General features: G+C 37.8%; 1 protein-coding gene across 1 annotated transcript in view; it reads left to right on the forward strand.

Annotated features, from left to right (window-relative positions):
• The window catches only part of Pcif1 (Phosphorylated CTD-interacting factor 1), a 381,962-nt gene that overhangs the window by 141,847 nt on the left and 223,011 nt on the right, over positions 1–17,104 (forward strand). The window contains exon 7 of the mRNA XM_067145685.2: positions 6,493–6,613. Coding sequence (XP_067001786.2) covers positions 6,493–6,613 — 121 coding nt within the window. The remainder of the gene's footprint in view (positions 1–6,492; positions 6,614–17,104) is intronic.

Raw genomic sequence — 17,104 nt, forward strand, 5'->3', positions numbered from 1 at the left:
AAGGTAAAGACGTAGAACGACGAATTATCTACAATCTGTATAAAAATCAGTCTGCAGTGATAAGAGTCAAGGGGTTTGAAAAAGAAGCAGCAATCCAGAAAGGAGTGAGGCAAGGCTGCAGTTTATCCCCCTTCCTTTTCATTGTTTACATAGAACAGGCAGTAAAGGAAATCAAAGAGGAATTTGGAAAGGGAATTACAATCCAAGGAGAGGAAATCAAAACCTTGAGATTTGCTGATGATATTGTTATTTTATCTGAGACTGCAGAAGATCTTGAGAAGTTGCTGAATGGTATGGACAAAGTCTTGGGTAAAGAGTACAAGATGAAAATAAAGAAGTCCAAAACAAAAGTAATAGAGTGCAGTTGAACGAAGGCAGGTGATGTAGGTAATATTAGATTGGAAAGTAGATGAATAAAGGAAGTAAATGAATATTGTTACCTGGGTAGTAAAATAACTAACGATGGCAGAAGTAAGGAGGACATAACATGCAGACTAGCACAGTCAAGGAAGAGCTTTCTTAAGAAAAGAAATTTCCTCACTTCAAACATTGATATAGGAATTAGAAAGATGTTTCTGAAGACTTCCATCTGGAGCATGGCATTGTATGGAAGTGAAACATGGATGATAACTAGCTCAGAAAGAAAGAGAATAGAAGCTTTTGAAATGTGGTGTTACAGAAGAATGCTGAAGGTGGTAATAATAATAATAATAATAATAATAATAATAATAATAATAATAATAATAATAATAATAATAATAATAATAATCGTATGGGCTCAGCTACCATGTGCAGACATTTCAATTTGTCGCCATCTGGCTGTCTGCTCGTCAATTTCGACGTTCCATTTTACTCTAGGCCTACTAGACGGCAGACCGAGTAAACCGAAACTCTCTTGGGCGTCTATGGCTGAGATTTAATGAATTTTGTGGGTAAACACCAAATGTGTCACCAGAGATCTTTTACATGCTGACGTCGTACGACATGGAGTGTCGAATGGACTTTTTTCCACCCTTCAAAAATCCAACTACCTCTGCCAGGTTTGAACCCACTATCTTGGGATCCGGAGGCCGACACTCTACCACTGATCCACAGAGGCAGCTATACTGAAGGTGAGATGGATAGATTGAATCACAAATGGAGATATACTGAATCGAATTGGTGAGAGGAGATCGATTTGGCTAAATTTCACCAGAAGAAGAGATAGAATGATAGGACACATCTTAAGACACCCAGGACTTGTTCAGTTGGTTTTTGAAGGAAGTGTAGGCCGTAAGAACGGTAGGGGTAGACCAAGTTATGAATATTACAAGCAGATTAGAGCAGATGTAGGATGTAATAGTTAAGTAGAAATGAGAAGATAAGCTTGGGATAGGGTGGCATGGAGAGCTACACAAACCAGTCTGTGGACTGATGACTCACCAACATGCAAAATCATGAAAAATATACTACCTATGATGATTCCAAATGTCTTATTCAACTCATTATGAACTCATGAAGTGTGATAATGTGCTCACAACTCAAAATATTTGTTTATAAATTGAAAACTGAAAATTTAAAAGTTTTAATATTTAGCTTTTTTTGAAGAAAAAAAAAGAAATTGCATTGGCTGTAGTGACTATGAGGATGTGAAATGTTTTGTTCATACGTTTGTAATGATTGTAGTTTATTGTTCAAACCAGAATACATTAAACAGTGAACCTAACAACCCAGTTTTCATTATGAATTAATTAAATATTAGAGGACCTGAACTGCTCTGCAGCATTCATTATAAATAGGTGAGATAACTATTCTTCATATGCCTGTTGTAGTCATATTATTTTGCCTGCCCTTTCCAATGGTTTCATGAACATTTAATAAGAAGCGCGTTTTGGTATGCTGCAGTTCATAGTCAGAATCAATCCATTGTGATGTCATGCCGTCTGCTTGGTAGAAATCTATCCATATATTTGAATTTTTATCTTGCAGTTCCCAAAATAAAAGTTGGTATTATATCGTAGAAGTCAATAGCACTTTTAATTGCAGTTCTTGTATGTAGAACGGTTGTTTTGTGAGCTCGTAGGTTAGTCCCGAAGGAGCGTTCTTTTTTTGCCAGGCAGAGAACTTTAAGATACATGGCCTTCACTCTTTCTATTGTAGCTAGGTTATCCTTCGATAGGTGTTCCCAGATAATGTACAGGCCTAGGGCACATGTCATGATAGGGTCTGTTTGTACATAGATTTTTTCTCTATTAGCAGCACGTTATTAGGAACGTTCCGCCATCTGTTGAATATATTTGGAAGCCGGTCAACGTTAGAGAATCAAAGAGTATCTAGCAGGGAATATTATTCTTCCATGATCAGAAGAAACATGGTTGCATGAAACGACGTTACTTTTGATGAAAATCACGTAGGCCTATATCAGAATATTAATGAAAGTGTTACTCGCTTAGCAACGTTCTAAGTACAGAATGTATTGCGGGTTAGGGTAAGCCTTCACCTGCAATTGCTGGAATGATCATTTCATGATTTAATTTTATGATTACTCAAAGTTGGCTGAATTTAGAGACCTATTATGAATCATAATTCCTATATAAATGGTCCATTATTGGAAATTATAAAATTTCTAGCTTACTGATTCTTGATTGCCAGCGTTTCGCTCCTGTGTGCCAATTTGGGCTCATCATTTGGTAACTCGCACACCTATCAAGACGTATGGCTAGTGCATATAATGGAAGCTACAGCATAGGTTACTTGGAGCCACGGGTAATGTCAGTGTGCTATGAGAGACTTGGTCTCTTACAAAAATTGATGCCTGCTAGGCCATCAGATGATATTGTTTCCGATAGGGAATCTGAAATATTTCCTCGTTTTGAAATTCTGTACGAGTCGTTTGAATGTAAACATCTCATTCGTAACGTAAAACATCACTTTGTGTGGCAGTTGCGTTCATGCAGTTCTCACTGCTGGCAGCAATCGATTTCTCCATAGAGTACTGCAGTGCATAAGGAGTTGTGATTAGAGAGTAAAATTTTTGAGTGAACGTTGGCAATAGTGACTGTATGGATGCAAAATATTATTCTGCACATGCTTTCTTCCATTGCAGGACCACCCATTTGGTCTCCTCGGTGCATATACCATAATTACCTGCCACTTTGTTGTTCTTGAGATCCTTGATTGCCTTCACAACTTCTGTTCTGGTGGGTGCTCGTCCTTGGTTGTTGTCTCTGCTGTACTGTAGTGTCATACTCCCTGTGGGTGCTTCTGTCTTCTGTAGATCTTTGAAATATCTTGCCATTTGCTCGCATTCGTCTTTTTCACCTATTTTCAACTCGCCATCTTGTCTTTTCACAAAAGGTTCTTTCGCCTCATAACCCTTTATCCTGCTCTTCATCTCCTTAAAAAAGGATCGTGATTTGTTTTCCTTAGATGCATGATCAGCTTCTCCCAGCCTCTCATTCCACCTTTTCCTTCTGGCATTCCTGATCGTTTTGGCAGCTATCCTTCTCGCTGTCTCGAATGTTGACAGGTCATCTTCCTTCTTGGTAATCTGCCACTTTACCCACATCTTCCTCCTGTACTCTACTGCCTCTTCACATTCTTCTGTCCACCACTCATGCTTCCTTCTCTTGTTATTAGTGGCCAGTCGTTTGGATTCTTCTCTAACCTTGTCCTTTAACCTTTTAAGTGCTGAGTTACCGGTTGACTGGTATCTCAGTGCTGAGTTTTTTCATTCGTATGTAAAAATTTTTGTAGAAGCCTCAATTTTCAACTTATCAGTGAGGTGATTAGTTTAAAATATTTATAAATGTTGATTGTTTATAATTCTAAATGCAAATGGAAAATCCTACACTTATGTTCAATATTATTTTGAGAGAAAATAAAATTACACTTATGTGCCCATGCATCCATTATCTTCATACAAAATACAGAGTCCAAAATAATATTATTTCCTAAAATCTGTAGGTATCTAATACATGTAACTTGTATATAAGTTGATATACTTTCCAAACCTGGATTGCGGTGGTAGTTAAATTTTTTCTACTGGTTGTTTATGATGCCGATTTGTTCCTCTATCTGCACCAACTCCACTAGCACAAAAGTTTCTAAAAAATAAATGATTTTCAGGTTGTCATCAAACACTTCTTGGCCCTCAGAGCCTGTCACAGTTACCTGAAACTCTGGTGAAGAAAAGTAATCCATCCGCCACAAAATTAGCTATAAAATAGCTCTTGTACTCACTGTGTTTTTCTTCTTTTGTTTAGAAGGAGGCTCTGTTTCTCTCTCACATACAATATTTTCAGCACTCTCTCTATCACTCTCACTTTCCAAATCCCTTAGAATGATTATCTCCATCATCACTTTCCGCTGTGGTTAATAACTGAAAGATTCTGTGATCCGAAATAACATCACTGCAAGAGCAAATAAATTGTTGTTCCACCATGTTTGTTTACATCACAGATGAACTCCACAGACATCTACAAAAAGCTCTGTAAGTTACTTCCCGAAGCTATAATCTCTGATCAATTAGTTCTACATAATTCCCAACAGATGGCAGAACATGTCAGAGATCAAATTCGTTCTCGAAAGTGAACCGGGAAACTCAAAGAAATTAAAATTTTCGCGCACCGTCTATAGACGGGTGTAGCACTGGTGGACCGGCTGCGTCAGCCCGTCTATAGGCGGGCGTAGCACTCATCGGGTTAAGTTTTCCCCTTTTGCTCTCCACTGTCAGGTTCTTCATGTATTGATCTTTGTTCAGCAGTTCTCTGCCGATCTGGTGTGAGTTTGTGTTTCTCTTAGTTCTGTCTGGTATTCATCTACATTTGATTGCAGTGAGATAGTGGTCAGACTCCACTCTGCTGTTTTTATTGAGTTTGGTGTTCATGATCTCCACAGGGTTTTTGTCTCGGATCGCTACGTGGTCTATCTGCCTTTCACCAATTCTATTGCCCAGACTTACCCAGGTTATCTTTTTACTCGCCTTGGCTTTATAGTGTGTGGTCATGATTCTCATCTTGTGTCTTTTGCAAGTTTGCAAGCCTTTCTCCATTCTTATTTGTTCTCTTGTGCACAGGGTAATCCCCTACAGGGCTTTTGAATCTCCTTTCAGTGCCTAGCTGTGCATTGGAATCCCCCAGCAAGATCGTTGACACCTTTACTACCGTATCCAGTGCATTCCAGTTCTCTGTCCCTGCCTTGTCTTTTTTGTTCTTATCATTTGGGGGGGTATGTGCATTGACAAGTGTATAAATTTTATTGCCAGTTTTCATCATCAAGTATGACAGTCTCTCATTCACACCCCTCCAGTCAATTATACTACTCCAGAAGCTTCGTTCTACTATAAGCGCCGTACCAAACATAAACGGCTGTTGCTTCATCCTGATACCCGGTTTCCCCTTCAATATTACATATCCTTCTGATTCCACTGTATTTTCATCTCTGAATCTCGTTTCCTGTAGAGCCAGCATGCCGATTCCATGTTCTCTCATTGCATCTAGGACATGTTTCAGTTTCCCCACTCTAATCATGGTCTGTATGTTAATGGTTCCTAATTTAAAGGTTCTCTTGGGTCTGATCTTTTGTGTCCAGCATATTGAGGACATTGAGGTATTGGGGAGCTTCGACTCTCCCACCGCACACGATGCAGGTTCCTTAGAATCCGACAACCTGCTTGCATCGACCGAGGTCGACGGAGGATTAACCCCCTGGGGTAAAGTAGTGATTATCATGTGCTTCATGGTTACTTCACAAGTCGAAGTATTAAGGTGGGCTACCTCAGTATTGGTAGTGTTGTTACAACTGAGGTAATGAGTCCCAGAGGGCATTTTATACCTTCTGCCAGGATAATGTTCACCCTAGTTGGTCAGGGCTGGGAGTAGGTATTTTCTCCATACCCCCAATAGCTATGGTTTTCCCGCCAATACTCGGGTGGCTGACTGCAGTGGTTTCCCACTGGGCGATGGGGTCTCCCCATCCCTACATTATTAAATGTAATATGATATTAAGGATGTTATTAAAGAACTCCAAATAACATTATATGATCTTATGAAACAAAACAGGCAAAATTAATTGGAACTAAAATACTTCAAGACACACACCAGGCTACAGTCCAAGATTAATAAAAGGTCCAATGGAAGGGTGTTTTCATTTGAAGGAAGGAAGGAAGGAAGGAAGGAAGGAAGGAAGGAAGGAAGGAAGGAAGGAAGGAAGGAAGGAAGACAGCATCTCTCAGAATGAAGAAATATTGATGATCACTACCTTCTATAACACATTGTTCAATCAGTTATACTTTTAGATGGTTTTACCTTCTCCATTCTAAAGCTTTTTTTCTTTCCAATGTTTGTTGTTGTTGTTTTTCATGACAGTATTTTTTTCCTCTTTTGTTTGTCACCTTTTGCTATTTTGTCAAAGCACGTTATTACCTTTGTCGTTTGTTGAAAGATATCTGATTTCAGTTGTATATTTATTTTCCTTGGGCATTGTATTGTAAATAGTATTATCACATCCTAGAAATGCTTCTCCAGAAAGCCGAAAAGTAGTGAAATGGAATGTTGAAGATACTTTCCAGTGGCTAAGGAGAACAGTGGGTGCTACGTACGATGATTTCCAAGACAGATTAGCACACCTTAAGGTATGTATTTACTACATTTTTATTCTTTTCTTGTATTTCATTGACATAAGAGTTACTTTCTTGCAGTTCCTATCAAACTAAAACATGGTAATGAATTCTTTGGAGAATATTTTCATATATCCTTCACCAGAGTGGGTCTGTTTATCATATTGTCCTAGCTCTAAAAATGGAGCATCAATTGGATGGAGTTATGCATGAATCGACTATGTGCCATTTGATGGAAATTGAGAGTTTAGCGCTATCCTGTAGAGGAAAGCTTGCACTACTAATAATAAATTCCCCACTGTCTTACAAGGGAGCATTAGTTGTCAGTAAACTGAAAACCTAAGTGACATAGCGGGAATCAGTTAAACTGTAAATTGCATCAGTAGACTATGCGACGTTCCATTTTGCACCATTAGACCAAGTACCTCATTCCTCATAGTGCGTCGTGGATGACAGTGAGGGAGCCCGCGTTTTCGATGGTGCTAAGTTATTGACGTGGTGATACATTCAGTAGTTTATCAAGTGACGAAGTTCAGCGATGTATCAAGTACTTCCAAAAGTAAGGAAAAAGGCAATGCTACTAATGCAGCTTGCTAAAATGGTTATGTCGGAGAATCATTCTAGAAGAACATTCTAAGGTTAGTATCAAAATGAGATTGTTGTACGGTCTGCAATGTAAGTAATATTTCTGTATCTATATATTTATTTGTAGAAGCTGTGAAGGCTTCACTGTAATGGTATTTTAACGTGTTATGCTAGGTAATACGCGCCAAATCAGTGAATTACATATCAGAATATTGAATGCTGTGACTTTGCGGATATTTAGCTTGCCCTCAAATTTCATCAGCATTTATACATTGCAGAGGACTACGTGAACGTAATTAGAAACTACAGGCGGAAAATCCCCATTGTTGTTCACCAGATGGAAGACATGTCGTTCATCAGTTCAGCAGATCTTGAAAAACTGATTGTGAATCAGAAAACATATGTCCGTGGTTGCGAGATAAACTAGCAAAAACTAAAAGAAATCCACTTCCTGAAATCTCAGCCGTTCAGTATGTACGTCAAAACCAAATTTGATGGTGAATATATGGAAGTAAATCTAAATACGTCAAGAAGCCAAATTTGGAGACCTTAAATCGCTGATGGACTTAATACTTGCAGATGCCAAACAATTTTACCAGGAACTTCAAGGAGATTCTGACATGGTGGACGGCATAGATGGATTCAGTGGAGATCCTGATTTTGATATCGAATGATCTGAGAGTAACAATCTTATTACCTGTCTAGTGTTTTATATGAATTCATGGGAGCAAATGTTTTAATCACATTTTCTGTTCCTGTTCTGTTCGACTGAGATAGTTAATTAAAATTCTATACTTTCTTTCAGAATTGCTTAATTTTTCTTGGAGTAAGGTAATCATAACCACATATACCGGCCTCCATATCCTTTACTCAGTTTAAGGGACTGCCATTATGATGATGATGATGATGATGATGATGATCATGATCATGATGTTGATCATGATAATGATGACGATGCTTGTTTAAAGGGGCCTAACATCTGTGTATGAGATACTGCCATTCTACTTAGCAACTAATGTGTGTCTGAAGCAGAACAGAACTTACCCATAGGCTTGAAAATATCACATCAGTACCGTACTCTCAGAACATAATAGGCCTATCGTGAAGGAAAATCCATAAAGAAATATGCATTGCATTGTATAGACTACAATGGGTCACTTCTTACCATTTGTATTTGACTCAGATCAGTTGAAATTCATCAAATCAATAAGAGGTTATACTGTAGCAGTGACTTTCGGAAATATCTCCCCTTCTGAAGTTCTTCTGTCTAAAACTTGAATAATGTGCCGGAGTTGTGGCACGGCTCGCGATGGTTCAAGCACTTAGCGCGGTACAAGATTCAGGTTTTAATCACGACTGCGGTCACATCATTTTTGAAGTCTTACTCAGTAGATATTCAACAGTAAGGAGTTATTGGTGTAGCATTGTGATGCATTATTCGCATGTGAGAAATACCTTAAATTGCATCAGTAGATTAAGCGCCATTTTTTCAAAAAAATATCCATGAACTGTGAGTATAAAAATGTTGAAATTTGGTGAGAAGGTACAATCTATTATCCTCCAGCACCAGGAATACCATGTTTAACAACATTATGTTTGCTCAAATTTACACATAAACCTAAAGTTAAATGCAAATATCTCGAAACCAACTTTTGGCGCTTGGTCTAATGATGCATAATGGCATCCAATTATAGTCATACTATATGTATTCTGTATATATATATCTTGTTAAGTGTTCAGTCCGGAATCATCTCTGCGTGAGGTATGCATCTTTGCAGTCTTCTTTTCTTAACTAATCCTGGGTTCTTTTTTTACCTTGTAATCACTACTGTAAATGTCACCTCAAACCATCCTAAGTTTCCTAGACCTCCCTCTTATCTTTCATCAACTTTGAGAGACCATATTATCATTCAGCCATACTTCGTAACAGATTTACATGGATGACTTAATCTTGATAACCAGTCATACTCTGTGTGATATTTGAAGCTATTTATTTTCAGTTTCAACTCATTTAATTTATACTGTTAGGTTCTTCAGTCTGTCAAAATTAATTTATGACTAAACAAATTTAGAAAACATGTAATAAGAGAAATATACCTGAAAAAAAAAAAAAGCTTTTAAAATTAAAAATAGAATGACATGTTTTGTTCTTGAAAGAACATCATCAGATTCTACCAAATCACACTCGGAAAATATGTAGGCATATGCTAGACTAGAAAGACATGAGGGAACACTGTTGGGAGGACTTCATTAAGATAGATTCCAAATGTAAACAGAATATAAACATTTATACATTTCTAAATATTTTTGAGTGTGACTAGTGAACTAGAATTATCTCCTGTAGTAGTGAAGATCTTCAGTCTTTTAAAAGCAATTTTTAGGGCAAAATAATGATTTGTTTGAAAGCCGTAGCTCTCAGTATTGCCTGGCTAAGTTAAGATATCAAATTAACTTTTTAGTCACTGAACTTATGAACATTTAGAAAAATGTCAACAGAATTAGACGACATGTTATGTACATTTTGGAGATCTGAAGTCTACAGTATTGATACTGTCAATCTTAGGCACTAAAGAGTTCAGTAAAAGTTGGTATTTTGTAAAGTTAGCCAAGAATAGCAGTAGTTATTATTATGCCAATTCGATGTTCATTTCTCGCTGACAGTTTGTCCCACTATAGTTAGCACTCCTATCAGTCTACTTGAATCTGCGTTGAGGGATTAGGTTGCTATGATAATTTAGCTAAATGAAGACGTAATGTGTTCATCAGGGTTCTTTAACATTCTTTCAAAAAACCATCGACCTCAGTTGGTTTTGAGCTAGCCAAATTGACTACAAGAAACTAGCTGTGGCACGGCATTGAAGTAGGCCAATAACTTCTAACATCACATGGTTGTTCCCCAGTTTTCAAGAAGGTTGTTACTTCAGTTTACCTCCATATTGAAGAATTGTAAGCAGTTATTTTTTGAGTTATTTGTCCAAATTTTATTTTCTCCACCTCTATATCAAATTGGTAACATGCTTATTTTTTTTTTTTAACTTTGTTGTATGGCTTTCTGCATTTCTTACTCATTGAATGCAGTCAAGAGCCTGTTAGCTTTTTGTTCTACTTGGTCCTCTCGTGGATCCTTTCGTACAGTTGTCTGTTTTTTGATTGTGTGGAAGCTTATAAGCTATCTCGTTTCATACAATGGTATGTTTTTCCATTGTATGAAAGCTTATGAACTAGTCTGTTTTGAGAAATATTTGTGTGTGTGGGGATCATTATCTTAATGATATATTAGTCACGAGGCCGTTTGATTGGTATTTTTGATATTGAGGTCTTCAAGCATTTCAGTCCATTGTGTTTTCTCACTAAGAGGGCTTTCTTCAAAGACTTCAACGTACCATTTCCACTTCTATTATAACTTCTAAATTTCAAAACGTCATTGTTTAAAAAGCCTTTCTCGTGGACAGTCAAGATTTTCTTCTGATGACGCAGAGCACAGTTCTCTGCGAAACGTAAAGAATTTCACCTTATTTTCTTGACATGGCATAAGCCCAAAAGCCTATTTCATGTCTATAAGTACCTGCCGTGAAAGCATCAATGGCAACACACAAGTTTTGTACTGAGTATTTTTGGTACAGTCACTTTCCAATCTCCTCCACTGTCCTTTCTGGATATGAGATTTTTCATTAATTTAAAATTCTTATTCCCCTTGCAGTATTTCTCTTCCTTCCCCATTCTGCTCTAATTCTTTTTGGATTTCTCTCAATTCATCATCTTTACATTGCTCCTCTTTCATTTTCAACAGCCTTTTTCATTCTGTCAGTTCTTTAAAAACCTTTCCTTCTGTCTGTTTTGTGTTTTTTTTTTTTTTTTTTTTTTTGGCCATATAGTTGGATGTCTGCTCAAATATTCAGCCAGCAGCAAATTATTCGTTTCTTTCACATGAACTATTTCATAATCGTATTCCTGGTATCACTGCCTGGTGGAAGCCTCTCTTCAGTGCTTCCAGGGCTTGATTGTGCTTGTGTGACCAGGTCCACTTAGCATTCTGCTTAAGTAAATCATGAAAAGGTTCAGAGACGTGTGAATACAAGAGAACAAATTTCCCAAAATAATTACAGACCCCTGGGAGAGATTGAAGTTGGTGAGCATTCCATTCTTTTCTAGTTGTGTGACTTCAGGTGTCACCCCTTCAGGTATGATCTCATGTCCCTAAAAAAGTGATCCTCTGAGTAGAAAATTTAGACTTTCCCAACCGTAAAAATGATTCCTGATTTAATTACTAAAAAATGTGTCTAAATTAGCCAAATACTACTCAAATGATCGTGAAGTGATCACCAAGTCATCAATATAGGTGGTAACATAATCACTAGTCTTAAGTCATAAGGAAATATCTAAAGCTCTTATCAACCCTGATGATAGTCGTAGTACCAAAAGGAATACGGCAAAACTGATATAACTTTCCTCAGTACAAAAGGGCTGTTAGTAGCGTGTCTTCTTTTCTTAATGAGACTTGCCAGAAACTTGTACTGAGATCAACTGTAGACAGCCATGGCCTCCCATCAAACCTTTTCTCTAGCTCCTCTGTGGTCTCAGGTCTTTCATGATCAGTTGCAGTCCTTTGTTTATTTGCATGATGTCTACATAAACATGTACCAAACCATCTTTCTTTCCTACCACATTGAAAGGATTGACATACTGGCTTACTGACTCCTCATTGATGCCATCAGCCAGCATTCCATGGACTAAACCATCCACAGCTTTGGCATGTGCCTGAGGTATTGGATAATGGTAACGTAAAACCAGACCTATCTGTAATGTTGAAACCATATGAATTGGTCATACCTTGCTTGGCAGGGAATACATTCACACATTTCATTAAAACTTCATGTAACTTCTTTTGGTCACACTCAAGACCAGTCCAACCCCCCCACCCCCTCCACGGCACTTAACGCCCTTGAAAGGGCCTTGGCCTGCCCAGCAACCACTGCTCAGCCTAAAGGCCTGCAAATTATGAGGGGCCATGTGGTTAGCACGACGCATCCTCTCGACCATTATTCTGGGCTTTCGAGACCGGGGCCGCCATCTCACCATCAGATAGCTCCTCAATTCTAATCATGTAGGCTGAGTGGACCTCGAACCAGCCCTCAGGTCGAGGGAAAAATCCCTGACCTGGCCGGGAATCGAATCCGGGGCCTCCGGGCGAAAGGCTGGCAGGCACGCTACCCCTACACCACGGTGCCGGCCAGACCAGTCCAGTAGTCTCCCATATCTCTATTTCCTTATATTCTTCCCCATTGCAGTTTGGAATATTTGTAACATCTGTCTCTTCTTCATAACATTCAACAAAATTCTCCTCTGAATGCACTTCCTTCTCTAAAAACTGGATATGGCATGTTTCATAAACAAACTTATTCTCTTCCTTCACAGAATAGACCAGTTTAACAGGCTTCTTGCTACCTTCAGACCATAAAGTCACATAACCATTACCATAGTCTAATTTACATCTCCTCTCATTTAAATAATCTGACCCAAAAATTATGGAATAAATCATATATGGCAAAACTAAACAAGTCTGTTCCATGACCACCTCTCCCTGTAATCATTGTAACAATTATCTGATTCATAATCCTTTGAGACCAACTACAGACATAACAACAACATTAGATACAGGAATTTCTTCAATTTCACACCCTTTACTCTTAATATGTTCATAACATTTAACACTTATGCAAGAATGTTTATTCCCAGAGTCCAGTAACACTTTCAATTTCTCTCCCTGAACTACTATTTCCATAATTGAATTAATTCATATATCCCCGACATCTCTCTCACTTGAATTTAGGTAGTTGAAAAGATTTGCCTCCTTATCCACATCATAACTTGTCATAGTCTTCATCACACATGTGGTAATAGAATTCTGATTATGGAACAACCCATCACATCGTTCCTTACTAGTTTAAATCCTCCCTACTGTGAGGAATCATTCTGACAGAATTTCTACGCCCTTTCTAACCATCCTCATTTTTTTTCCTTCTGACCCCTTCCTCTCGAGTTTCAAAATCCTTCCCTCCTATTCTCGTGTGGTCCATTTTCATTCACTTCCCTTCTACCCCTTTGATTATCATAATTTCTAGACTTACAATCCCTATTATACCTTCCCTGTTCTTGACCCATTCTCTGAAAACCCTGGTGATTAATGAATATTGATGCATGAACATTGAATTTTCTCGACTGCATTGTAATTGAAATCGACTTTCAAACTATTAGGCTGTGTTGCGTACATGTAGTATGTGTTGAAGAGATGTTAAGTACTGTACAAAAATGGCCAACTGGACACCAGTGGGTTCGGCGAAAACACGACCTAATAGCTTGGAACTCAATTTGGATTACCGTTGATTATAATTATTAGGCCTGGAATGTTCCCCATGACTGTACTGCCTTCCCTCCTGATTTCTATATGACCATTAGATGTTTCAAATGAACTATGTGAACCTTATGCTTCAAATCTCTCCAAGTTGTTCCATCTCTTTAACTGTTTTGACCTGCATACGTGCTGCTAACCTTACTTCCTCCAAAAAGTGGCCTAATGACCTTCTCACTTGATCCTTACCTGATGAGTTTAAATTTAAATTCTGTGTCAACAACACATGCTCCAGAAAATATTGTGTCACCATGTCATTCGTAAAATTAATGTTATCTTTCGCAGTACCTTGTATATCACAGTTCCAATACTTTGCAAGAAAAGCTTCCTAAAATTCCCTGAAACAAGTGATATCATTCCTATAACCATCATGCCATAGCTTGGCCTCAACCATTAAGACACTGGATATCGAAAGGTTACAAAAGTCATCATATGATTCAGAGGATGGATGTATTTCTTGCAAGACGCCAAATCATGTCGGAGTCATATCTAATTCACTTTTCCTGAAATTTTGAAAGGTACCATTTAGGGTCATACAGTGTCAGAAATCTGGCACAGAATAGGCCTATGCTGGATGTTTCGATTTGGAAAACCAGTGCTCTAGAGGCACTGAGAAAACATCACACTAGAACTTGTTCAACTAATGAAATATACAAAACTAATGTTCGAAAGTTAGTAAGACCACTGACAATATAAAGAACAGTCCCCGTGTAGCACATCCAGATCATGAATATATTAAGAACAGTGTCCAAACAAATGGCACTCATGATCACCAAAAGAACAGAAAAAAACAGAACTGTGTACAAACAGAACAAAATAAGACATGCCTTCTTTTCCACACAACTTTTATTTGAAATCAGTTTTCATTTACTGAACTTCCTGTAGTAACGACTAGGTTGATTTGAACATGAAGGATCATACATACATACATACATACATACATACATACATACATACATACATACATACATACATACATACATACATTATCATTATAGACCGTTAGGCCTTTCAGCGTTCAGTCTGCAAGCCTCTGTGAATTTACTAAACGTCACTACAATCCTCTATTTGCAACTAGTGCTGTGGCCTCATTTAGTTCTATACCTCTTATCTTTAAACTGAGTCTAACCATCGTCGTCTTGGTTCTCCCGCTACTTCTCTTACCCTCCATAACAGAGTCCATTATTCTCCTAGGTAACGTAGCCTCCCCCATTCACCTCACATGATCCCACAACCAAAGCCAGGTTATGCATACAGCTTTCTTCCATCAAGTTAATTCCTAAATTAGCCTTTATCTCCTCATTCCGAGTACCCTCCTGCCATTGTTCCCACCTATTTGTACCAGCAATCATTCTCGCTACTTTCATGCCTGTTACTTGTGAATAAGATATCCTGAGTCCACCCTGCTTTCGTTCCCGTAAAGCAAAGTTGGTCTGAAAACAGACTGATGTACAGATAATTAGGTCCGGGAGCTGACTTCCTTCTTACAGAATACTGCTGATCGCAACTGCAAGCTCACTGCATTAGCTTTACTGCACCTTGATTCAATTTCACTTACTATATTACCATCCTGGGAGAACACACATGCTAAATACTTGAAATTATCTACCTGTTCCAGCTTTTGTATCACCAATCTAACATTCAATTCTGTTGAATTTCTTACTTACTGACATCAATTTAGTCTTCGAGAGGCTAATTTTCATACCATACTCATTGCACCTATTTTCAAGTTCCAAGATATTAGACTGCAGGCTTTCAGCACAATCTGCCATTAAGACCAAGTTGTCAGCATAGGCCAGACTGCTTACTACATTTCCACCTAACCAAATCCCTCCCTGCCACTTTATACCTTTCAGCAGATGATCCAAGTAAACTATGCCCAAAGGTGAAAGATTACAGCCTTTTCGAACCCCTGAAAATACCTTGAACCTAGAACTCATTCTACCATCAATTCTCACTGCAGCCCATTTATCAACATAAATGCCGTTGATTAATCCCATAGTCCCCCAGTATGGTGAACATCTTTTCTCTTGGTACCCTGTCATATTCTTTCTCTAGATCTACGAAACGTAAACACAACTGTCTATTTCTCTCGTAGTATTTTTCATTTACCTGGCACAAACTTGAAAATCTGTACCTGACAGCCCCTCTGTGGTCTGAAACCACACTCAACTACTGATCCCACCCTCCCTTCCAAGATGCCAGTGAATACTTTGTCTGGTGTACTAATCAATGAGATACCTCAATAGTTGTTGCAATCCTTCCTGTTCCCTTGCTTATAGATAGGTGCAGTTACTGCTTTTGTCCAATCTGAAGGTACCTTACGAACACTCCATGCTAATCCTACTACTCTATGAAGCCATTTCATCCCTGCCTTCCCACTGTAGTTAACCTTGAAGTTTAATTTCATCTATTCCTGCTGCTTTATGACAATGGAGTTTATTTACCATCCTCTCCACTTCCTCAAGCGTAATTTCACCAACATCATTTTCCTCCTCCCCATGAGCTTGGTTGTTCACGACACCACCAGGAAGATTTCCTTTTACGTTGAGAAGATTTTCTAAATATTCCCTCCACCTGTCCAGTGATTACTATATTACCATCCTGGGAGAACACACAACCTAAATACTTGAAATCATCTACCTGTTCTAGCTTTGTATCACCAATCTGACATTCAGTTCTGTTGAATTTCTTACCTACTGACATCAATTTAGTCATAAATGCTTACAGTATAGTGATTATTTTAATCCACCTATTCAATACAAATTGGTTTTGTGTTGCTAGTTCATAATACTACAACAGCGAATTTACAGGGACGTTTCGCTTTATTTACAAGCATCTTCAGCCTACATAATTGCCTCAAGGTTAAGCCTTATCATATTTGGATTGTTTTTACAAATTTTTTGCTTGAGTATAGATCCATGTTTAGTAATAATATGTAAAAAATATAGGAATTATGTACACATTAAGTATGACAATATGAATGACAATGTTGAATTGAAGTAACCCTTAATTCTAAAATACATTGACGTCCAAAACATAGTAACTACAATTTAAAAATTTAGTTAAAATTGTTTTCACTATTATAATGTTGAATTGGAGTAACCCTTAATTCTAAAATACATTGACGTCCAAAACATAGTAACTACAATTTGAAAATTTGGCTAAAATTGTTTTCACAATGCTGTGATTAATTGGATCAACTAATATATGGCTTTAAATTTGACATTAAAGAAAGGATGATAAGTTCCACCTTTTCAATACTATATATTGCGTGAAAGTTTTACATTTCTGTTAAAACATCACGATTTTTGTACATTTGGTACCGGTTTCAACAAGATTCTCTGTCATCATCAGCCAAGGACAATTATACAAAGACAAATTACATTGATCATGACTCTTATAGTGAGATTACAATAGTAGTTTAAGAAATATACATGATAGGACTAAAATAGTATTTACATATATAGATGGTCAGTGAGATAAAAATGATCGTATTTCTATGAGGTGTA

Source organism: Anabrus simplex, chromosome 4 (assembly GCF_040414725.1).
Source record: "Anabrus simplex isolate iqAnaSimp1 chromosome 4, ASM4041472v1, whole genome shotgun sequence".
Classification (NCBI taxonomy): domain Eukaryota; kingdom Metazoa; phylum Arthropoda; class Insecta; order Orthoptera; family Tettigoniidae; genus Anabrus; species Anabrus simplex.